Raw genomic sequence first — 23820 nt, forward strand, 5'->3', positions numbered from 1 at the left:
TCGGTATTGGGAGGGTCGCCATTGGAGGCTCACCGTTACAGTGGCGGCTGTGAGAATGCATTTCAAGCCGGGGCCTTGGCAGCGGATAGACACCTCTCAAGTGCTGGCAGAAGACCTACAAGGAGAAGGGGTCGTGCTAGGCCTAGGAACAGGCTGAGAAGATATCCGGAGTGTAAAGAGGTAGTAGGAACTGACGTCGGTTTAGCTGTAGCCAGAACCGTATCCCGTAAGAGGTGACACGGGAAGTATCGATGAGACGAAAGGTCCGTGTCCATTTGCACGGGGCCAATTGTTTCTCAATGGCTGGAGTCTATGCCACTTGCGAAAAATAAGAGCTGGGTAAAAGTGATCAGTGCCTGACACTGTTATTACACTCAACATTGCTTATATGGGCAGGAGGTCTACGCCCACCTACCTAGGCGCATCTGGCTCAGCAGAATTTTCCTGTGACAGTCGGCTTGGCTCTCTTCGTTGTTGGGAGCGGAGACGAGCCTGGCCTTGGGACGACGCTCTCTTGTCTCCCTTAAGCTTCTTCCCAAACTCAAGGTAGATGCTGCTTAGCTCAGCAGAAGAGATATGTGCAACGGCAATGCTCATTTCGTCTGCTAGGTTAGCATAAAGTATAATGGCCTTCGTCTAGGGATGCTACTCACGGTCGACGGACCACTTGGTGAAGAACTTGGAACAATCTTGGTTGATGAGAAAGGTCTGGAAATCCGACGCGTCGTGCAGAAGATTGTTCGTGCTACCTCTTTTCACATACGGCGTCTTTCCCGTCGACTCGATGAAGGACTTGTATGCATCAAAGAGCACCGATTCGTACTTTGCCCTAAAGCAAGCCACGTGCTCGTCTGCATCTTGGGCGTCCGACTCCTCGCCCGCCTCCTGCTGGATCGCCCTCTTTTTGCTCTTGGTCGTTCTGCGTCAGAGGTCAGTCCATGTTGTATCCTACTGTCTCAATATCGGTGGCTTACTTTGCAGGGAGGACGTTGTGCTCATCTAGTTGCAGGAGAAGTTTCATAATGAAGCTGTTCTGCTTGCAGATGCCTTCTAGGTTGTTGATTATGATTTGATCGACAACCGACAGGAGAGATGGGTCTTTGGGCATAGCCCAAAGAGCGGTTTTGGTTACATCAGCCTCTGTGTCTGGGAGACCTGTGCGGTCGTTGGACTTCTCCGTCGACGATGGCATCGTCCTGGCAACGTTAGCACGGCGAGCCCATCTGTGCAAAGCGTCTCGGGACGCACCTACGCTGTGATTCGGAGATTATCTGATGACGGTGATGTCACGAGGGATGCAAGACAATGTGTCCTAAGGGGGGCTAATGGCGAACGGAAATCTCCAGTAGAACAAAAGGGCAAAAGTCCCCTGGAGGCTGAGAGTTGATCCGCGATGCTGCTGGGGAATGTGAAAAGGCAATGCCCCAGTAGAGGCTGATACTTGATGACGACGGTGTGTGTCTGGTAGTTGAGGATGATGCTTCTGAGACTCGGAAGCGTGGAGTATGAGAGGCTTTTGAAGGGGCCCGAAATGAGCAGATGCTTCTAGATGGCCGTAGAGTGAAAGCCGCTTCAAGGCGGAAGGTACGAGGCTGCGCTTCCTTCCTCGAGGGGCGGCAGGGGAAGGAAGGAGCGAACCCGCAGGCGTCATCTTCCCCACGAGGTGGCATACTCACTCTGAATAACCACCGCCCTAGCTCCGCCCGTATCTTTTTATTTCTCTATAAAAACACCTCTTTGCTCGTCACCGCCGCGCTTTCAAAAGAGCCTTCTCAAGCTTCACCCGCCGCGGCTTCTCTACTCGCGACAATCAACCATCTTGCTTCGGCCCTTCGATTCCTAAAGGCATTGGAACTTGACCATTCACAATGCCCATCAACAGAGAGCTGCGCCTCGAGGTGAAGAAGAAGGTGGCCGAGCTCAAGCAGTGGGTGGAGGAGACGGAGGTAAGTGTCCGACTCGACCAAGCAACATTGAGTGTGTCTTCTGACCATTATCTAGGTGGGAAAAGCATGGATGCGGCACAAGCGAAAGTTGGACCAACAGTGGTGGGAGGAAAACTTCCCGCGAATGCCCGGCATCTACGACCACCTCGATGCCATGGAACTCAGCGGGGAGGAAGACACCGAGTCTAGCAACCACGCCGAGTCGGCCGACAAGGGCGGACTGAGAGCTGTGAAGCAGAAGCTTGTGGACATGGAGCGTTCGAGCAACGAGGACAGCTCCGAAGACGCTGAAACAGCGGAGTACGACGGCGACCAGTCATCCTCGGACGCGCAGCTGTCCGATTCGGAACAGGACTCGGACGATGTCGCGTTGGACGAAGGGCTTTCTCCCCCGAGCATCGGATCCTAACAGGAAGAGCACGACGCCGAGGCCCTCCTTGACCACGCCGACATCCTCACCGACCAAAAGGACCATGCCGCTATCTACGATGAGACCCGCGAGGAAGAGGATGACATTGGAATCGACAAGGTCGGAATCATATGCGACAAGGAGGAGGGTTCCTGAGAGAGCTTCGTCGACGGCGACTCGGACCCTTCGTCTAGCGGGGACGAGGCAGATGAAGATAATGCAACGTTTGATGCTGTTGAAGTTGGCGAGCTTACCAGAAACGGCAATGCATACAAGAGCATGATTCGCGGGTCTGCACACTTGAAAGCCCAGCGGGAGGAGATTTGCAAGGAGACGCGGGTTAAGAAGGGTGCAGAGGGACGCAGATCTACGTCTCATGCTGTTTAAGACGGGAGGGTTGGTACGCTTCTGGTCTTTCTCTAGAAACTTACACAATAAAATTAAACACCACATGCGACCATGTCTGCTGGAGAGCTTGTGATGTCTGGGTTTAAAGCGCAAACTAGGCGTTCTCTGTTCACGGCACAGCACGACGGCAGATCCTAGAACTGCCTAGCTCTATTCACAGAAAGCCATCCGGGCATTGATTGAAATTCAAAATAGGAAAACCTGATGGTGGTTTTGGATGTCTGCAGTTGTACCGTGGCTGGGTTCGATTCCCAGATCGTCTATTACTATTCCTTCTGGCTACGGGACTTGTTCAACCAGTTAAAACCTATTTTATTTGGGTCGTCATGGGATGGCTTTTGCGTAATGCGATGTGTGTGACCTTGACAGTGAAGGTGAGAGTGGTTGGGTTGACAATTGTATTTGCTCTGTCCACGAGAGCGATGCAGCAGCACGACGTGCGCCTACATCCAGACGGCAGCCGTCCCAGCTCACATGTTCCCCGACGACAAACCAACCTTCAACAACGATGCACAAAGCTGTACAACAAGCTCCCTGGCCCTGTTCTCCGACCCGTCTCTCCATTGCGAGCCGTCGCCTTCCCACGCAATCGCCACGATCCTCGCTTCGTCACCCGCAACCACCTGGATCTCGACGATCGGGGACCCGGTCCAGCTCCTCGTGAATACCAGCTTCTCTTCTCCCGCCAACGAAACCACCCATCGGTCGTCCATGCTCTCGGGCTGGTGTCCGCACCTCATGCGATCCCAGGCGCCGGCAGGGAGGGGACAGTGCCAGGGTGCGGTGGTACGCTTCGACCACTTGCGGGCTCGTTGACCGTCGTTAGCATTGTTCGATCTGGAGGCCGATGCTGATCGAGGTCTGCGGTGGAATATCCGTGGAAACCGCATCGCTGCGAAGTAACGATAATTTATGTTTGTGGAAGGGAGCCTGTACGGTAAGCCATCAGCTTGCGTCATCTCTCAGGATAAACCAAACCAGGTGACTAAAGCACTGTCAGCTGCCATCTCGTACCACACTCTGATGCCTTCGGACTCTACGACAATAGCAACAACATCGCCTTCAGCTCTAAATGGCTAGCTGACGACTCATCTGTACTTTATCATGTTTCAAGGGCGAGTTTAATGAGAACCTACAGAGAGGGAGTAGGTTCATTCTATGTGGCTCGATACGAGGCTAGCTCTGCCTCTGACAAACATGGGGCCCACCGCTTCATGGACCTCAACGCCGTAGCCATGTCATCACCATAATAAGGAGATGCCTGAGATTTTCCCTGCGACGCCAAACACCATTGTAAAAGCCAGTTCAGCCCGCCCTATTTGCCACATTTCCTCACGTTCTTCCATCTCCAACAAAATGATACATGCCACACTTCATGCCTCCTTTGAAGCCTCGCTGGAGCCCTCGATGATTGAGGGTGTAACGTGAGCAGTCGTGTTGTCATCCTCCCCAGCAGCAGCGACTCGGAGATGGGAAGGGTTAGCTGGCTCACTTGGATTTCCAGGGGTCGTCGTTCCAGGAAGCAGGTCCGTCAGTTGCTTTTCTGTTCGCGTGTTAGCCAAGTACCGCAATATCTCCAGAAACTACTCACCCAAGTCACGAATCCGGTGACGCAGCATTTGGTTCTCCCTGACAAGCATCTGAGTCTCTGCCTGGTAAAAGGCGCTCTCGTCTCGGCCACCAAGAACCCAATGATCACCGCTATCACCGCTTATAGACGTTGACCGCAACCTCGGAGAAGCACCGCGACTTGGAGTTCTGGACCGGCGCTGGAGGTCTGCTCTCGCGATATCAAAAGAGCTACGGGGGTGCGGCATAACAGGTGATCTCGAGAAGGAGCCAGAAGAAGGCAGTGGCGTGAAACCTGACGGAGGCAAGATGCTGCTAGGTTGCGAAATTGGTGTTCCTTGGTTAGATCTCTCTGATGCAATGGCAGAATCTTCGACGGCAGAGGAGCTTTGTCCTTGAGCAGCCTGCAGCTGCTGGAGTTGTAACTGTTGCTGGCGAATCATTTGCAGCAGTCGGTTCTGTTGCTGTTAGCTTCTCAACACCAACAAGAACCGATCATCACTTACGACCTGAGCTTCCTGCTCAGCCTCGAGCTCCTGGTGGAGCTCACCCAGACTGGGAGCTCGGTTGTGGTGAGGATCGCCACTGGGGACCATCATCGGCGACGTCGCCATGGGCTGCGGACTGGCGGTTGTGGCACCGCCAGACTGAGCGTGTTGATTGTCTGCGACCATCTCACCCGGACCGGGAAGAGAAGGATCGTTGAGTTGCAGGTTCATCAGAACCGTGGATCGTCTTCGGCCGGCGCTGGGGGATTGTCGACTTCGCGAGAGGGAACCGCTGGAGGAGCCTAGAACGCGATTAGCACCGCGACATTACGTGACTATCATCACACATACGTCTAGACGGCTCGTGCTGGAGACCGGCGTTCATGGTGGCCGCAGCTTGCAGCGAGGTCGAAAGTCGGCGGGGCGAACCGCTGGGCGACTCTCCTAGAGAAGCGGGACCGCCGGCGGTGGGAGGGAAAGGGACTTCGCTGTTGGAGGAAGACATTCTGGATCGAATAGGCAGAGACGGAGGAGATGAAGGAAGAGAGTTCAGGTCCGGAGCCATGTCATTGATGGTTTTGTCAAACTGAGAAGGCTGTGCTTGTAATTCGGTCGGTTGACCTGGGGTATCCAGCGACGCCGCAGCAACAGTGGTAGTGGACCAGGCAGTCGAACGCTAAGAAGCGAGAGATCGTCGTCGAGATGGTTACAACTCTCTGGTGACAGGCGGGAGGTGGGGTGAAAGTGCGTCAGAAGTGGCGCTCTAGGTACCCAGTGTGAGGTAATCTAGTATGTCAGTATCGGGGCAGTGGAAGCAATGAAAGCTAGAGGACAGGTCGAGGAGCTTGGAGGAGGTTTGGTCCAAACTGAGAAGATGGGGGTTCAAAGGAGATCAAAGGTCAGATACACATAGCGATGGCATGCCTGGTGGATGTCTGCTGACCGGCGATGGTTGAGTTTCTGGATTCTGGAGGTCACGAGTTGCATCGGTCGATTCACCTTCACTGGAAGGAGGTGCTGAAGTAGGTAAGGCTGGCTGCCCCTCAGCAAGTACCATTTATGCCAGCGGGGTTGCCCTCCAACTGTTGCGAGGTAGGTGGTAGCTAGCTTCCAGTACCTGCTCAGAGCTGTGTCGTCGGGTGCCCCTCCCACCAATCAGACGCCAAGTTCCATGGAGGGAAGACGCTAGAGGCGACCTCTCTAAGAGGATGGGTGTGCTTAGTCATCATATTCCCCAATCAGCCAGACCTTGTTACGTTGAGGATACAGCTCTCAGTAATACCGCCAATGTCGAAACCAAAAACCAAATGACAATCCAACATATGGCTGCCTACACCATTCGTCGCTCCATAAAGACTGTGAACCGTTTGGTTCAGAGAACAGCTGTCTGCTCGGAAAACCACCGGAAAGGCTGTGGTTGTGGGCGGACACAGACCTCAATAACCTGTTAACAACCAACATTGCCTACACAGCTCACCTTCATCACTTGCCTGACTCTGCACAATTGAACCAACGACTTTGGCGTACACAAGCCGCCCAGGGCAAGTGTCCAGTCCTTGCGCGCGCCTCGCTGCTTGGAGTCAAACCCGCTCGCCATCACGAGGATTCCATCCATCCTCGGCTCCCAACCCGCACTGTCGAGACTCATGGGCCCGATGGCGAACACCTGGTATTGTCAAGGTGGCGGTGACCTGACAAGCCACAACTTCTGTTCTGTTGGTTTCCCACCTGAGGCCTCCAAAAACATACGCTCGAACTGGACGGCGCGCTGTCAAACGAAGCCTTGGGAGCGGATTCCCGATGTTTATCTTCCGATGTTTATTCTTGTCAAGACGGTCACAGCCGCGACTGAGGTCTCAGGTGAGAACCTTGCGCAAGCCATCGCCTGGTAATACTCAACGGGGCCCGAGCCTTCTATTCTGGAGACTCTCCCCGCTAGATCTCTCGCCACCGGCGCCGGGCTGGGCAACGGCCACAGGAACAAGCGCAGATCAAGGCGCCGCCGGTAGCCTTTTCAGCACTACCGTTCGCGTGCCTCGCAGCGCTGGTGGTCTAAATCCAGTATAGAGGGACGGTGGCGTCGTTGCACCCAAAGTCAGCGTTCCGCTATGCATACACTACAGCCGCACACCGAAAGCCTTATCAAGAATCGGTCTTGGCCCACGATATGTGTGCAGCTAGCGCAGCCGGTGACGGCAGTCTGTACCCAAAGGACAAGGAACAGACAGTGACATGCCCTTGGACCACGCGGTCAGCGACTGTGCGTGTGCTTGCGAGCAAAAGGAAGCAGAGCTAATGCCACCGCGGAAGAGGCCGTTGGGCCGTTTGGTGGACCGTGTCGCGCGGATCCGCGGCTGTTGCTTGATCGCCATGTTCATCAGATCTGCTGGTTTCTGGGTTGGACGATTAGCAGACTGTACACATCAGCGTCGTATCATGACGTGCTGGCGCAAAACTGGGATGTTGGCTGCACCGGTGTGCTTCTCCGCTGTCATCGACTGAAGTCTCTGGGGAGAGATGTGATTCAGCTACGTCCAAGAAAGTCGTACAGCTGCGCGATTAAGGCAGGTTTCGACAGTCAAGGATTGTTCGGCTGGCAAGAGATAAACAATGGATACCAGTACCTCAAAACCAAGTTGGCATGTAACGATTGCCTTGGAAGGTCGTGGACTCGGCAACCCTACGCTCGCAACCATTCACTGGATCGAGACTGTTGTACCAACCTGATGACCTTTTTAGGCTGCACTTTTGGCTTGCAATGGCAATGCTGAAGAAGAACAGTTCGATACACCGAAACACATCTAGAGATGCACAACCACTGCAATGACAAATTCGCTCGGTCACAGGAAGAGACAGAAAAGCAACGTGGCGATGAGACACCGGCTTCGTGCGGTTGGATCTCCACATCATTGCATCTTGATATCGCTGCTATTGCATTGCTTATCAGCCCGATTACTGCGTTGTTGAAGTTGCCAAAAGCCAACTCTGACGCCCGTAAATCGCCACAACCAAGACGCCGCATCGATGATGAGCCCGGACGTCGATTGAGCCTATTCTGCCGCAGGCGGCTCCAAGGCTTTGCTCACCAACAGTACCTGAAATGCTGGAACTATCAATGCCCCTGTAAACAGGGACTTGCATGCGTGGAGGACACGAGAGATTCCGACAAGCTGGTTGGTGCTCCGGCGACTGAAGCTCAGACCGGGTCGAGCTCCGAGGGTTGGTGGAGGACGTAAATGGACGCTACTGCAGGAACAGCATGGCCCAAAGAACACCATCGCGCCAGATCGAACCCGCCAACTCTCTCGTGTGCGCTTCCAAGGGCTGAAGCCACAGGGCTTGAAGCATCTTCTCCACAGGTCGGAGGGACGCGCGACGTTCGAACCGAACGCCAACCACGAAGGGACAAACGCGCGGTAGCGAAAATTCTGCCTCCGACGTTGCATTTTGGACGGCAAGGGTGACTGGTCAGCTTCAGAGATCATCTCCGAGGCGGAAAATTTGTTTCGACAGCGGCTGGCAGCCGAGGAAGAAATGGCCCGCCTTGAATGCAGGAGATCGGGGGGCCCAGCCGGTAGTGCCGGCAGTCTTGATATCAACAGGCCCCAGTCGATATTGGAACGAGCCACCAGTAGAGCCTCGCTTTGAGCACCGGTGCAATCGACACGATAATGTGCCCATCAGTCGGACCCCATCAACTACTCAGAACCGGCAATAAACTTCATCAGTGAGGAAGGTTCAAGGCTGCAGCATGCAAAACACCAGAGGGTGCGCCGTGGGACTCTCTGACCCTGATCGCTTAGGACAGGCTCCCGTGTTTTGAACGAGCGCAGTGTCTTCATCCTAGAGAAGGGTCGGATGGCATCTGTACTGGCCAAGCGCCATGTACACAAGAGTCGACCCAGTCGGCGGCTAGGGTGGAACGATCGACAGCGAGCTCATGGCAAAGTTTATGGAAATGATGAGGCTGCAACTTTTCGCCCCTGCTCCTGCTCCTGCTCCTGCTCCTGCTCCTGCTCCTGCTCCTGCTCCTGCTTCGACAATTCGTCAGATGAATGGGAGTGCCTCATCGTCCACGAATGGCAATGTCGCCCCCCCCTCCTCCGAGTGGCGGCAGCAGCTGGCTTGTGTAAGTGTTTCGTCAAGCGTCACGAGCCGACGCTAGTCACCGCACTCGCAAAATAGCGAAGACTAAAGGGGTTTCAAGACGCCGACATGTTCGACCATTGCCAGTCGACACAGAATATGGGGAAGACAAGGCCGACAAACAACCGACGGGAGTCAGGCAAGCGATGCAGGGGCTGAGATGGCAGGCGGAGCCGTAGGATCTGGACTCCGAGTTTCCTGACCCGCTCCAACAGGCCTTCAATCTGGGCTCACAAAATATTCGAGGCAGAAGCAAAGGACAGGTTATTTTGCGTCACTGGGACCAGAGGGAGGGATGGAATCAAGGGGTCAGGCCGTGGGGCAGGAGGTGCACATCTTCATGAGATTGATAGCGGTGAATGGGGACGCAACCAGGGTGTACAGTGGATGACAAGAGCCAGATTGGTCTGGGGATATGCTCTGCACCCTGCCGGCTGCCGGGCGGCGGCTGCGAGGAAACCCTGCCGGGGGACAAACCAAAACCTCAGTTTTGGGACCTCGTAGGAAACGGCGAACAAGAAGCGCGGAATCAAGCCACTCAGGCGGTAGCTCGTGGGCTACAGTTTCGAGACCTCAGGGGAGTGGCGATGCTAGCGACGGACGGCTATGCGCATAGGCCCAAAGCTCTCAAGCCGATCTCTGTGCACGAAGTTCTCGTGGTTCTAGAGAAAGCCTGGAGGAAGCGGGAGGGGAAGGGGGCGAACATGTGGTTGGCAGAGGCGGTGCCGCGGTCCCATGGCCCATGGATGGATGTTATCAAGTGGTTGGACCTCGTGTTGGTGATGTGTTTCTGTTCGGTTGTGCTGGCCACGTTGGTTTTTTCTGCAAATTGGTTCTTTGCTTTTTCCTTCTTCCATGTCTTTGCGGCGCTTCGTTTTGTTTCCTCTCCGCAGGGGGGGAGGGCTTCATTTCACGGAATTGCTTTTGGTAGTGTAGACACATTCGAGATGGTTGCGCTGGGGTGGGGGAAGTATTGTATTCCGTTCCAGGGCATCTACTTCCGTGCTGTTGGTGGAGGGGTGGAGGATCCATGCCCCTTTGGTAATGGAATGTCGCTATTGGCCCTTGCAAAGGCCAGAGCTGCCCGCCCGCCCCGTTGGATTTTGGACGATTCTACAGGTACACTAGGCCGGCCATTCGCCAGAGGCGACAGGGAAGAGTCTTTGGCGCGTTTCCCTGTCACGCGTCCACAGCATCCCCGGACGAGCATGGGGCACCAGCTCCCTCTGTCGTCTCTTCTTCTCATCTGCCTCAAGGGTGAACCTAGAACCGGCGAGAGAAAGCACTGGACGAAAGAGACTTCGTTTACATGGAGACCGGTGGACACGTCTGTTTTCATGTGTTTCTCTCTCTCTCTCTCTCTCTCTCTCTCTCCCTCTCTTTCGGGTCGTTCGCACGGATGGCAATGCTGGACCTCCATCTCATAGGCAACGGCTGGAGAGGACGATGCACGCTGTGCGAAATCCAGACGCAAAACTTGCAGCTCAGTCAAAGTGAGATACGGACCGAGGGGCAGAGCCATGGGCAGGTAGTTAGACACGACAGTCTCATCTTTTGTTTGCGGTACGTATCATTCCTTTCGAACACGTATTCTGCAATGATCACCACCACAAAAGACATGAGCGATCACCGGGTGTCGTAATGTCATTTCGCGGGTGCACGCTGCTGCACGGCGAAAACCGATGCAGGCCTCACGTTTTTGGCATATCTCAGAGCCATTTTCGTTTTCCAGCAGCCCTTGTCAGGGATTGTCAGTTGGCCGCCCTTTTTCGGCTGAGGCTTCATTTGCCGTGCGCCAAACCTTGGATTTTTGTGGTAGCATCAACAACCATCGCGCAGGGGGCGGTGACCACACAACCCGAGATGGGTTCGGGCATCCAGGGGATCCCAAAGAAGAAGAAGCCATTTACTGAGCCCGCCAAGCGTGCCATGGGGTTTGGATGGAGGCGAAGAGAGTGAGTGACTCGTCGCCGCGTCCAGGAACCGCTTCCTGACTTACCCGTTGTCGCCGTCGTCGTAGGTTGGTAACGTAAATGAAAGTTTGTCTTGATCGGGCGACGGGACACGTCCAATGTGACGCTCAAGATTTTTTTATTTTTCCCCCCCTGTGTTCCCTCTCCCAATTCCCCACCTCGCCAGGTGTTTGTAGAGTCGAGATACATGAATCCCCTGCCCGGAGGTCACGAAGAAGGCGATGCCTAGTTGCGCCGTCAAATCCCACCCTTTGTTGCTCATCGCTGGGCTACAATCTACAGAGTCTGTTCTTTGGGCAGCATCTACATGCGCGTTCCTTTTCTCCCCCTTTGGCTCTGTCTCTGCTGCCGCCACCGGTGTTCGGACTCGCTACATGGAACGAGTTGAAGCTGATCAATTGGGCGGATGGCAGGCTGGGGACTGCAAGGGGCCACCAGGGAACATTGAAGCCGAGGATACAAGGTTCAGGGAACAGCCAGGGTCCTGCGCTTCAGCCCGGACGCAGACCGCGCTGTCTCTTCGGCGTCTCTGTCTTTTCAGTAGTCCACCCCTATCGTCATCGGGAAAAAGAGAGTGAGTACAAGGGAAAGGGAAAGCCCGCCGGAGCGGACGGGCGAAAAGTACGTACTGAGAATCCAGGAATATCCCAGCCCTGAGGTGGCCTTGGATACATAGGCACTTTGACGTTGACTGGATGATTGGACACATACCGGTACCTGAGGTGTTGGACGTATCCTCCTTGCCCATGGACCAAAGCTTGAAGACCAGTGTACTTCGCAGAGCGGGTGCGCTTGCGCCTGTGTGCCTGTGTGCCTGTGCCTGTACCTGGGCGTGGGCTAGCAGCTAAAGTAAGCCCACTGACCTGGCCTAGTGGCCCGGCCGAGCTCCTTCCTAACGCACTTTCACCGTCCATCACTCTCGCAGCATCCAGCTGTGCTCTGGTCAATGTCCCCATTGTTGTTATTATTATTATTATTATTGCCCGAATGCCCTCCCATCCTCCTGTTCTACGCGAGTGCTGCCTCATTTTATCTTCTTGTCCTCTCCCCCGCCCATCTGCCGGTCCCGTCCTTGGTGCAGCTGGTCCCGTCAGGCAGGCCCTCTCTTCTCGCTCTCACTCTTTCTCTCCCCCTCGTCCAAACTTGTTCGTAACCTTCACCTCAGTTCTGTGAATTGCTTCTTTCTACCTCATCCCAAAATTACCTCCCAGCCCGAGCCCAGCCTCTTACAGCAACATCATCCCACCCCCCGGTCATATCCATCACGCCGCCGGGCCTCACACCAGCACCGAGTTCCAATAGCGCAAACACTTACAAGACGCGCCCAACCTCACCGAGCCCCTCCTCCCTCCCTCCCCTTCGGCAGCATCTCTCTCATCAAACTCGAAATAGTCTCCCAACCCACCCCCGACGTCCTGTTGCCGGGGTCGACGAGCTTGGTCCAAAAAAAAAAACCCACAATCACACCCTGCCAACATTCGATTGTTTCTTATGCCTACCAGCTCTACTTACATTACCAAACCCACCCATTGTTCCCTGTTATGCCTGAACGCATTGTCGTCCCTCACTGTCTTATACTCACGTCACTGCCCACGCTCTTCCATTCAGCAAGCAGTCTGCTCGAACCCCTCTCATAAGCAACCGCTCCAAATCGACGTCTGGCCAGATCAACTGACCCAGCCATGGCCAAGCTCGAGCCGAGCAGTCCCAGTGCTGCCACTTTTGCGGAGACGCTGCAGTATCGCGCGACGCAGTCTCGCAGAGCACGACCGCCCGATGTGCAAACCGCTTCCGCCGGAGCGTCGACCCGCGTTCCTCTGCGCCCTGAGAACAGGCTCAGCAGACGAGATTCGCGCATGGGACTGAAGAGCATCTTTGGCAGGGCAAAGCCGGCCCGCGAGGTCGACCCTACCGCGTCCTACTTCGACACTGGACGACCCAACAGTCTTCGCGCCTCGCTAGCTGAAATTAGCAACTGGCCTCACATGCGATCCGAACTCGCGCTATCCAGCAGCCACTCGCGACCGACATCCGTAGCCGCCAGTCCGCCCTTCAGCGATTTCTCCCTCCAGAAAAGACCTACAACGTCGGAAAAGCCACAGATCCAGAGCGTCCCCGCCGCGAGATCGTCCCGTGGCAACCTCGCTACGTGGGATCCCCCACCACTATTTCAAGCATACCCCCAAGCGATCAAGCATGCCCATCTCCCCGCAGCCACTACGTCCGCCGATGTGATCCTTCGCCTCACCGACCGGAAAGGCAGCATCAGCTTGCGGGAGGACCTGACGCAGCTCGCGCTCACCCCAGAGCTCGCCCAGGAGCACGCCGATAGGGCAGCTGAGAGGGCGCGCAGGAAGCATCTGCGATCCCTGTCAACGGTCAGGCTAGAGTGGACATACAAGACTTACGTCCTCTGCACGTCAGGCTACTTGCTGCAATATGCTGGTGAAGGCAATTTCGACCGCCTGCCGGAAAAGGTGTTGCACCTCAGCAAGGACTCTGCTGCGTTTGTCAGTGATGCCATTCCCGGCAAGCATTGGGTCCTCCAAGTGTCTTCGGCAATGGAGTCCAACGGCCTCTCTACAACCGACTCGCGGTCGCTGCTGGCCCGCCTGCCCTTCCGTGCATCCGACAAGAGACATGCCTCGAACTTCCTCATGGTTTTTGACAGCGCCGACGAGATGGAGTCGTGGATAACTATCCTGCGCCGGGAAATCGAGGCGCTAGGCGGGAAGAAGAACCTTTCGGAAACCGGCAGGCCTAGGGCGGACGACAGAGTCGCCCAGCTCCGGGGCCAATCGAGCCAGCGCACTCTGGTCGTCCGCGACCCAGATAGATTCTCGCGAGTACTCCCGCCGGACTTTTCTTTGCAGCTGGAGCAAGCCAGGCTGCGCGAGGACGAACGTCGTTCTGCGGTGGAGGCTGATCTTACTCGTGATCCCTCGATCGATGACGTTTCCACTACCAACAGCATCATCTCCCATGACGGCCGCCAACTCGACAGCTTGCGCGACAGCACCAACCGGCTCTCGTACATCTCGTCCGGTCAACGTACCTTTCTCACGTCCGCCGGCTCGTCGCCCGCGTGCTCTCCCGTGCGCGACAGTTTTGCCAGCAGCCACCTTGACGACCTGCCTCCTCCGGTGCAAGAGGTCCCTACCGTCAGACCGAGACCGAACGCTGCGGCCATTCTCGACCGTCGTCAGTCTCTGCAGACCTCGGGCTACCTGGAGCTACGTGGTTCGCCCATGTCTCGGCCACAGTCCACGTACACCGAGGCCGACTTTGCGCACGTAGCCGCAAACTTCAGCGTTCCCATCAGCAGGCGTTACAGCGCGGTGAAGAGCCCTTCCTCAAGCCCCGAGCAGGCGAGAAATCGCGACTCGGTCCCCAGAAACGTCCGCAAGCCTCCCCCGACTGCCCTCGCCATGGCGCGGCCTCTGTCGATTGTGGCGGATCAACCATCTCCCGTGCAGCGTCTCGATGCGGCCGAGGGCCAAGCAGCTGAACTCTCACAATCCGAAGAGGAACAGGGGAGCGATGTGTTGAACGCATTTCCTCCCAGACAAGCCAGCCTTGGTCCCAAGGAGGAACCGGTCACGGTGACTCTTCGAACGAGCCCGAGAAAGTATGCCAGTTCGCCATCCCTTGGCAAGGTGGGCGAGACGCCCCTCTCGCCGGAGCTCCGGACTTTCATCCTCCCGTCCAAGACTCCCAGCCCGGCATCTCCTTGCGAAGCCGGTCGGGACTTCTCTCGCCCACTATCATATACGGGGGTTCTCTGTCTCCTGCTCAGAAAGCCACCAAGAGGTTCACCATGCACTTTGCAATGAGCCACTCCCCCGGGAGCGACGACATGATTACCCCTCTCCCCACGTCACCCACGGTATCCTCAGCATCGCCCAGATCATCGCCACTGGCACCACCAATTCCTCCTGCCCCCTCGGGCAAGCAGCTGCTCCGCGGTGACCACTCGCGAGCTGCTGACCTGGGTAAACGCAGCATGCCTCAACTGGTCGAAGGACCCCCACCAGCGCCACCACCAAACTACGCGCTGCCCCCTATTCCCCAGAAGGGACACTCCAAAGCGTAGATTGTTGTTTGCTTGTTCCACTCACATGAGATCGACTCTTTCATTTACCCACTTGGGCCATGGCCTACGGAGAAGCCCGCGACGGCGCAGGTGTTACGTTTCCTATGTATTTTTGATTACTTGGGTCTGTTGTTTGCGTCATACCCCTTTGCTGCGCAAATCGGCGTTTATCGGATAGAAAGGCGCCTCCTCCGTGGTTCGCCATCTGGACGGCATTTGGACCGTTTCAACGGTGGCGGGCATATATCATGGTTGGTTCTGGGTAACGTAAAAGGTAATAGAAAACCCTGGGACAGGCCCCAGTAACGCACTGTATGAACTGTGTTAGTATAAAAGACGCCTTTGTAAGGCAACAAAATATAAAGAATGGAACCGAAAGTTTGTCCGCTGGATGTGAGGTGTGTGACGCAGGAATGCTCCCACGCGGTTGATGAGAAGAACCGATGAGTGAACGAATGGGCAGAGGCTGAGGGGGCCGATAAGACCCAGAATGGCCTAGCGCCCCTTGCCCCACAGCAGCGTTCGGTGGCGCACCACGAAAATCAATCAACCATCAAAATTCCTCCTTCAGGACCCCACCACGAACTTGACCATCGCGACAACCCGCTTCGAAACAGCAAACCTCTGACCGATACCGATCGATTTTCGAGCCTGTATCCGATTGCCACGTACCCGAAGAAGATAAACCGACATCATGGCTACGCCCAAGACCAAGTACGCCTTCTGCACCGACCCTTTTACCACCCAAAGAAAGGGAAAAAAAAACCCACCGTCCAAAATAGCTAACCCCCTCAATCAGGCACGACTGGGCTGACGACGAAGACGTCGAGGAGACGTCGACCGAGCTCCCCGCGCCCCAGACTATCAGCAACAAGGATGGCACCAAGACTATCATCACCTTCCGCTACAACGACCAGGGCAAAAAGGTCAAGATGACCCGCCGCATCCGCTACACGACTCACACGGAGAAGGTGAACCCGCGCGTCGCCGAACGCAAGACGTGGTCCAAGTTCGGCCTCAGCGCCAAGGACCCCGCGGGACCGGCCCCGGACACGACTTCAGTCGGCGAGAACATCATCTTCCGCCCCAGCACGAACTGGCGCAAGGACGAGAAGGAGCAGGGCGAGGACGCCGGTGCGCAGGCCCTCAAGGACAAGCTCAAGGACAAGCAGGTCAAGTGCCGTATTTGCAACGGCGAGCATTTCACCGCCCGCTGTCCCTACAAGGACACGATGGCGCCCGTCGGCGGCGACGTCGCCGACGTTGCCGCGGGCATGCCCGACGAGCCGGGCGCGGGCGGCGCTGCGGCGGCCGGAGGCCCTGGCGTCAAGAAGGGCAGCTACGTTCCGCCGGCGCTCAGAGCCGGCGCGGCAGGCGGTGCGGCTGCGGGAGACAGGATGGGCGGCAGCAAGTACGGCGAGCGGGACGACCTCGCCACGCTGCGTGTCACCAACGTAGGTTTCTCCGTCCCCGGCGCTGTGGCTGTTAGATGGTTTACTGACAACCCGACGATAGGTCTCGGAGATGGCGGAGGAGCAGGAGCTTCGCGACATGTTCGAGCGCTTCGGCCGCGTCACACGTGTGTTCCTTGCCAAGGACAGGGAGACGGGTCTGGCCAAGGGCTTCGCCTTCATCAGCTTCGCGGACCGTGGCGACGCCGTCAAGGCCGCCGCCAAGATGGACGGTTTCGGTTTCAAGCACTTGATCTTGAGAGTCGAGTTCGCCAAGAAGGCGGCCTAAGCTGGGAAGCAAGTGGGATAGGGGGTGGTACGGGTGGTACGGGTGGTGGTGGTGGTAGTGGTTGTGCAGTAACGATGACGGTTCATTTGATGCTACTACTGGTGATACGGCTACGGCAACGGTATAAAAATTTTGGCATCCTGGGGGTACGGTAGATTATCCCCCTTTTTCTCTCTCTCTGTCTCGGAATTCCAAAGTCATGATCTCACGGGACACTAGACGGTATGCTTGAAGGGAGTCGTGGTGTGCTGGCGAGGGCTTGGTCAATGCAGGCCGCCATGTATGGGCCCTGTCGAAGAAGGGATCCCGGCAGCCAGGTTTTTGCAGAGTTTTCACGATCGCAGCAAGACTGCGGGATTCACGCGGGAAAATAATGTTGCTAGGTTTTCTGGTAACGACGAAAAATTTGACGCAGGTATCTCTTATGAAGCTCGCCACCCCAAAACTGACTCCTTTTCCGCCCTTTTCTCCCGGTCAATTCGAGTTGCCAAACCGATATACAAAGAAAAAATAAAAAAGGGTGATGTGGTAGGAAAAAGCCAACGACAATTAAGGAAAGGCTTCGACAAGACGCCGAATGAAGAGGCCCAAACACGGCCGCCGGATCCTCCTTTGTCAATGCCTGTTGAATATGTGTGGTGTGTATTACTGGGAGACTCCGCCTGTATGTTGGCTCCATCATCATTATCTCGTCCAAGGCCGTGAGGTGTTGTTTTCAGAGAACAAGCACTAAAAGAGTATAGATACGTAAGTTGGAAAAAAAAAAGGAAATGAGAAGAGGGGGTTGGGTTTGTAGTGTGATGATGGAAACGACTGTGGGTGCCCCGAGGGCGGATGGCGGATAGCGGGTGTTGTGTCGGTGAGCGACCTGTAAGTGATGTCTTCGATTAGGCGAACACATGATCGCGCCGGCGCGAAAGATGACGGTCCCGTCGCAGAGCGAGTTGCACGAGACGAGGAAGACACCTGACCTGAAGACCATGGGCGCGGAACGAAGGGAGCGTGCGGCGGAGGACGGCGTGATGTACGGTGCCCCTGGAGTCCCAGGCTTCAACCCCCTTCACCCACGTGTTGGACTCGACCCTGCGGATGGTCCATCATGAGGCCTCCTCCTCGGCCGGTGCATCCTCGGCCGGCGCGGCCTCAGCCTCGCCCTCGGCGGCGGCAGCCTCGCGCGCGAGCTTCTCCTCGAGCTTCTTCTTCTTCTCGAGGGCGCGCTGCTTCTTCTTGGCGTCGGCCTTCTGGCGGGCGGCCTCCTGGCGCTCGTCAAAGACGTAGGGGAGCGACTTGACGGCGGAGAAGGTGACGGCGAGGCCGCGGGTGAGGTGCTTGAAGCACTCGGTGTAGTGGGTCTTTGCGTCCGAGAGGTCGGCGCGGGCGGCGGTGGCGCGCTTCTTTGCACGGTAGGCCCGCTCGGCGCGCTGGGCGCGCTGGTAGTTGTCCGAGGCCTGTCGGCGGTTCGTCTTGAGGAGGTTCTCGGTGCCCGAGGTGCCGGGGCGCTTCGGGAGTGGCTTGTTGTCGCCGGCGATGGAGGACGTCGGGGTTTCGCGGGCCATTCTGGCGGTGGTGGTGTTGGTGGGGAGAATAAACTATTACAATATGTGCTGGTTGCGTGCTTGAGAGCGGCTTTCCGCTTGCTTTGGGTATATGTTGTCAACTTTGACGGTCAACGAATGAATAGAGGTCAGTAGAGACTCTTTGATGAGCAAAACCACGCGCAAAAGGGGATCGAGGAGAGGTCCTGCGACACCAGGCACTCGTTCTTATACAGTTGCCGAACGATGCCGGCCACTCGTTGCGGGAAAAAAAAACCTCGACTTGGGCAGAAATTTGAAGCATGAGGGGCCCTGCTGCGTGGTGGGTTGTGTTTTGATACTATTCATTCTACAAGTTCATGCGAAAGGCCGGCGTACCCCGGGCATCCCGGCCAAGCACACCTCCCGTCTCCAAGGGTTGCGGGGCGAATGAGTGGCCTTCAAGCAGCCATTTGGAGGCATAACAATGAAATCAAACGCGTACCACGCTTGGATTCGCGTGATCTCGATGGAGGGATGTTGATGGAAATGGTTCATGTTGGTGGTTTGCATCGCGTGGTAAGACGGGCATGTCCCTGTCTACGTGCTGGCTCCGCTGGGAGTCAGATCTAGGGCTTTGATGTTGCCAGTGCGACGGCTATGAGCGATGCTACACTTTCCCGTTCTTGAACGGCAGCTGGTTCGATCATTGGCATGGTCTTGGATGGAGTTGGTTCACGAACGACATGTTGACATCTCGAGGCTGAAACCAGAGGTGTCGTTGGCGTTTGTTGACCGAACCCCAAAGCTTATCGCCCCCCCCCCCCCCCCTTGTCGACAGTCTCCTATCGGCACGTGCTCCTTGGGATGACTTGGGCCCTGGCTCGAGCGCCAGAGTTCCTCGCCTAAAGAGCCCCGAGCACCATAAAGCTATAGCCGGTTTGGGGTTAGGTAAGCTGCTGCGCTAACCGTATTGCCCCGCATCCGGGCTAGACTTGGCACGGTAAAGGAAGGTCGAAACAGGGTTGCTCTGCAGGTTTGGGGGCTGCCTGAGGTATAGACGCAACAGGCGCAGGTCTGTTGCAACTCCCGCTCGAATAAAAGGGAAGACGCTGGAAGCAGAGTAAAAGATTTTCCCTCTCTCCCTGCGCCGAGCCGGGATGACTAGGGCACCAGTGGGGGGACACTTAACGAAAGAGACACGTATGTCTGAGACATGCTTTGCTGGTGCCGCTGTTCGCTGGACGACGGCAATCGGAAGCCTCAAGGCGTAGGTTCCGATCCTTTAGCCATGACGAACTCTGTGTGTACTTCCTTGGCTGCGAAGAGCTTTTCTTTACGCCGGCTCTGATCCGGAAGGCCCTGTGATTGGACCCGTACCTCCAGCAGCCTGTGCCGGTGTCAAGTCGCGCGCGCGGCTGAGCTGTCTAACCTCGAACTGCTGCCGCCTCTTTGACGGACGAGACGGACGAAACTGGCGAAGCTACCATTTCAGCAATCACATGCAAAGGTTAGCCAGTCAGTCAGCGCGTGCCAGTGTCCACTTCGTCAGAAAAAGGCAATGAGTGTTCAACAATAGCGGGACAGGCGGGCATCTCCCATCTAAACCAGCTGGCTAGTGGGGCTCTTCCAGACGCCGCCTTCCATTGGAAACCATCAGCTGCACCCTCAACCCTTGTCTGTGACGCTCCTCCACGGCTGCTTCCTCCCAACAAGATTGCTACCCTCTAACTTACCCGACGTCTCTTCCTGTCTTGACTTGTCTGCTCCACGCTTCTGCTTTCATGCGCTCCAAGGGACACTCGAAGCCTTCCGACCTCGAAACTTGTATTTAGACGCTGGCGGCTCATGGACACTTTGAGCATCAGAACAACCCTCGCACAACGCCCTTACCGACCTCCTTGCGTGTGAACAATCTCAGGACTGTCGGCAACGTCAATTGTGACGAAACCCTCCCGACTAGAATGAGCCCCTCTACCGCTGCTGTCGCCAATGATGCCGGCTCTCTTCGCCGGCGCCAGAGGCGGACATCCTCTGCTGGCGACAGCGAGGACCTAAAGCCCTCAATTGCCGAGGACGACCAATCCGACACGGCGGAGGACTTGGAGCTGAAGCCCAAGAAGACATTTGGTCGAACCCCCGATGGCACAGGTAAGGTTTTGTGGCGAGCTTGTCGTCTATCCCGCCTGCTGACGGCCGCCTGCTAGTTTTTACCGTTCCCACAACCCACGACATGGTGTCGCAGCTGCTTGATCCTAGACAGCCCAAGAATCTCTCCGACGTGCTCGTGCTTGCCATCCTTGCCTTGCAGATTGGCGTGGCCTACCTTCTCCCAAGCAACTTGAAGCGGCCCGTCTTCGCTCTCGTGTTCCTCTTTTGGCGCGCCGCCTACAACATCGGCATCGGTTACCTTCTCACTATCCAGTCCAAACACCGCAGGCTGGAGACATGGGCCGCAAGATGGAAGCTCTTCGAGCACCCTAGCTCCGGCAAGCAGCCCCGGCCCTGGCTCTACAACATGCTGAAGCGCGAGCTCGAGGCAAAGATCCCCGAGGACTACGAGTTCGAAAAGGCCCCCATGGAGTACAACACCTGGCTCGTCTTCCGCCGTGTTGTCGATCTGATTCTCATGTGTGACTTTGTGTCCTACTGCCTCTTTGCCATAACATGCGGCCACACCCCCGAGAGCGAGAACCTGCTGGTTGGTGTTGGTCGATGGTCCATCGGCATTCTCCTGGTTCTCTTCAATCTGTGGGTCAAGCTCGACGCTCACCGTGTCGTCAAGGACTACGCCTGGTACTGGGGAGACTTCTTCTACCTCGTCGACCAGGAGCTGACCTTTGACGGCGTCTTCGAGATGGCCCCCCATCCCATGTACTCAATTGGGTACGCCGGCTACTACGGCATCTCCATGATGGCCGCGAGCTATGAGGTCCTCTTCATCTCAATCATTGCCCACCTTGCCCAGTTCGCCTTCCTGGTGATTGTCGAGAACCCGCACATTGAGAAGACATACAACCCGCCTGCGCCTCGCAAGCGAACTGTCTCGACGCCAGTTACTGGCCAGCCGCAGCTTGTCGCAATCAAGTCGTCAGACACCGAGGAAATCTTGGTTGACCAAGCATCCTCGTCCCCAGAGCTTTCGTCCCAAGAGGCGCCTCCCCAGGTGCACAACCTGATTGGCCTGAACAACCTTGATCTGTTCCGTGTCACTGACACTTCGGTCTTGCTGCTCGGCTTCTACTTGGCAGTTCTGACCCTGGTCACGCCGTCGACCCCGTTGTTCCAAGTCCTCTTCGTTTTGCATGCTCTGTTCTGGCGCGTGTGGTACCACCTTGGCCTGGGCGCCATTCTTGCGTGGCAGTCCCGCAACAAGTTCTGGACGAGACACTTCCTCAAGTATGGTGAGAGCCACACAGAGGCCTGGAACCAGTGGAAGGGTATGTATCATCTCAGCTTGGTCATGGTGACGGGCTCCTTTATGGCAGCATGCTGGAAGATGTACTCGCCGCCCGAAGACTGGGCTTACGGATGGGTCCTCCTCAAGCACGTTGTTGGAGCCGGCCTCGTTGCGTTGCAAATCTGGACGGCCGTCAGCGTTTATGAGTCTCTCGGGGAGTTTGGCTGGTTCTACGGCGACTTTTTCTACGACTCGACCGCCAGACTGACATACAAATCCATCTATCGCTTCCTCAATAATCCTGAGCGAATTTTTGGAACGGCTGGCTTGTGGGGATCTGCTCTCATCACGTGGAGCAGAGCCATCTTCATCATGGCGCTGGTTAGCCAGCTGTTCACACTAGGCTTCATCAACTTCATTGAGAAGCCGCACATGCAAAAGATCTATGGGAGAGGCCTCCGACAGGAAGCAGGTTTGACCAAGTTCATCAAACGCTCTCTCCCGCCGCCCGTTCAGGGCTGGCAGCGAGGCGTTGACAAGGTGATTGATGACACGGCCCAATTCATTGAGGAGTTCCTCGATACCGCACGTCCCAAGTTCGCATCCGGCATCAAGACTATCGTCCGCGATACGTCGGCCTTGTTCAATAAGTACCCGGCGCGTCTGACCGTGACCCGTCTGTCCCCCGACCTTGCCGGCCTGAACCCCAAGTTCTACTCCTTGTCCGTGGAGGGGACTCCCTCGAGCCACTCAGCGGCGAACGAGCGGGCCACCGGCAAGGAGAGTGTGACGGCACGCTTCCACCGTGGTGCCGAGACATTGATGTTTGACTATGGCTCCCCGTTGAAGGTCAAGTGGCGCGCCCCCGCGAAGCACGACAGCAAGGACTGGATCGGGCTCTACATGGTGACCGACAACCGCTCTAGAGAAGCGACTGAGGTTTCGTCCTTGGGCCGGTGGGTACCCACCACACCCGGCAACTACGACGCTGCAACGGCGGACAAGGCAATCCTCGTCCCGGATCGCCCCGTGAAAAAGCAGGACCCGTCCGATCCCGACCTGGTCGAAGGCGAAGTTATTTTTGAGGGCGACAGGCTCTGGTGGACTCAGGGGGTCTTCGAGTTCCGGTACCATCACGCTGGGGCCCACACTGTAATGACCATCTCGCAGCCCTTTGAGATCCGCATCGGCAGGTTCGACGAGGACGACGTCGAGGTCGACGCCAATGGCATGTATGAGAAGGCTGTCGAGCAAGCCTTGCTACCCCTGGTGCAGAACTGCTGCGACCGGGACCCCGACATCGCGCCCGCCACCGTCGACGAGCCGTTTGGCAGCCACGTCGAGCGGGACGGCAAGTACGCAAAGCGCATTGTCTACGCCATCCACCAGATGTTTGGTATCGAGTTTGCCCCTGCAATCGTGCCTGCTGACGGGAATGTCAAGAAGATGGCCTGGAGAATCTGTAACGCAAAGCAGGTTCTAGTAAGTCTCGCGGTGCATTCTTCATCAACACTAGCTAACTAGTCGCAGGCACCCTACAGTTTATCGCACTCCAAGGGGAATAGTACTCCCACGATGTTTGAGAAAGCATAAACACGTTTGTGCATATTTCTATCTTCGCAAAACCAGGCGCGCCTGTTGAATTGTGAACTGCTACTGGAAACGTGAGAAGGAAACGCTTGGGTAAACAGCAGATTGATCGCAATGCCGGTTTGGTTGGATGAATGTCGGGGTTCTTTGACCCGAACTGCGACCCGTTGCCCCGACTTAAGGATTGGTCTGAGGAGAGGAGAGCTTAGGGATGGCGTCCGTGAGTTAGCCTGAGAGAAATAACATACCGCACTGCAGCGCTTTACACGCCATACAGAAATGGTACCCAAATTGACAACCTCACCAAACAGCAACCAGGTCCCACGAGACACGGCACGGAAGGACGGCTCCAAGTTCCTTTTGCCCTTGGCCTCGAGGTGAGTCGTGCAGAACTACCCACAAGATGACCCTCCCTCGCAGATTCGATTGGCCTTGACTTTAGCCTTTAAACAACAAAGAGAAGGGGTTTTGGCTAGGGTGTTGATTGGATGCTACGTCCCCCGCACATGAAGCCGCATAAACGCCATAGCGTCGGCTGTCATGA

At 56.3% G+C, this 23820-nt stretch overlaps 8 protein-coding genes across 8 annotated transcripts; 4 read left to right on the forward strand and 4 right to left on the reverse strand.

Annotated features, from left to right (window-relative positions):
• Positions 1-645: 645 nt before the first annotated feature.
• Positions 646-1192, reverse strand: ColSpa_05730 (uncharacterized protein; the record flags this gene model as incomplete). The annotated part of the gene is made up of 2 exons (XM_049271942.1): positions 646-919; positions 975-1192. The coding sequence occupies 2 exons, from the start codon at positions 1190-1192 to the stop codon at positions 646-648; spliced, it is 492 nt and encodes a 163-aa protein (XP_049127899.1).
• A 676-nt stretch (positions 1193-1868) lies between these two features.
• ColSpa_05731 (uncharacterized protein) lies at positions 1869-2511 on the forward strand (the record flags this gene model as incomplete). The annotated part of the gene is made up of 3 exons (XM_049271943.1): positions 1869-1946; positions 2002-2310; positions 2359-2511. 3 exons carry the CDS (start codon positions 1869-1871, stop codon positions 2509-2511), a joined length of 540 nt encoding a protein of 179 aa, XP_049127900.1.
• Positions 2512-3233: 722 nt separating this feature from the next.
• Positions 3234-3476, reverse strand: ColSpa_05732 (uncharacterized protein; the record flags this gene model as incomplete). Its single annotated transcript, XM_049271944.1, has 1 exon — positions 3234-3476. The coding sequence occupies one exon, from the start codon at positions 3474-3476 to the stop codon at positions 3234-3236; it is 243 nt and encodes an 80-aa protein (XP_049127901.1).
• A 660-nt stretch (positions 3477-4136) lies between these two features.
• Positions 4137-5325, reverse strand: ColSpa_05733 (uncharacterized protein; the record flags this gene model as incomplete). Its single annotated transcript, XM_049271945.1, has 4 exons — positions 4137-4225; positions 4355-4757; positions 4839-5122; positions 5172-5325. 4 exons carry the CDS (start codon positions 5323-5325, stop codon positions 4137-4139), a joined length of 930 nt encoding a protein of 309 aa, XP_049127902.1.
• A 7296-nt stretch (positions 5326-12621) lies between these two features.
• Positions 12622-15032, forward strand: ColSpa_05734 (uncharacterized protein; the record flags this gene model as incomplete). Its single annotated transcript, XM_049271946.1, has 2 exons — positions 12622-14541; positions 14577-15032. The coding sequence occupies 2 exons, from the start codon at positions 12622-12624 to the stop codon at positions 15030-15032; spliced, it is 2376 nt and encodes a 791-aa protein (XP_049127903.1).
• A 694-nt stretch (positions 15033-15726) lies between these two features.
• Positions 15727-16772, forward strand: ColSpa_05735 (eukaryotic translation initiation factor 3 subunit G; the record flags this gene model as incomplete). Its single annotated transcript, XM_049271947.1, has 3 exons — positions 15727-15746; positions 15832-16486; positions 16548-16772. The coding sequence occupies 3 exons, from the start codon at positions 15727-15729 to the stop codon at positions 16770-16772; spliced, it is 900 nt and encodes a 299-aa protein (XP_049127904.1).
• A 1097-nt stretch (positions 16773-17869) lies between these two features.
• On the reverse strand, positions 17870-18328 carry ColSpa_05736 (uncharacterized protein; the record flags this gene model as incomplete). The annotated part of the gene is made up of 1 exon (XM_049271948.1): positions 17870-18328. The coding sequence occupies one exon, from the start codon at positions 18326-18328 to the stop codon at positions 17870-17872; it is 459 nt and encodes a 152-aa protein (XP_049127905.1).
• A 1922-nt stretch (positions 18329-20250) lies between these two features.
• Positions 20251-23279, forward strand: ColSpa_05737 (phosphatidylethanolamine N-methyltransferase; the record flags this gene model as incomplete). Its single annotated transcript, XM_049271949.1, has 3 exons — positions 20251-20437; positions 20494-23168; positions 23217-23279. 3 exons carry the CDS (start codon positions 20251-20253, stop codon positions 23277-23279), a joined length of 2925 nt encoding a protein of 974 aa, XP_049127906.1.
• Between the last annotated feature and the right edge of the window lie 541 nt (positions 23280-23820).

The sequence above is a fragment of the Colletotrichum spaethianum genome, assembly GCF_022836535.1.
Source record: "Colletotrichum spaethianum MAFF 239500 DNA, contig13, whole genome shotgun sequence".
In the NCBI taxonomy this organism is placed as follows: Eukaryota; Fungi; Ascomycota; class Sordariomycetes; order Glomerellales; family Glomerellaceae; genus Colletotrichum; species Colletotrichum spaethianum.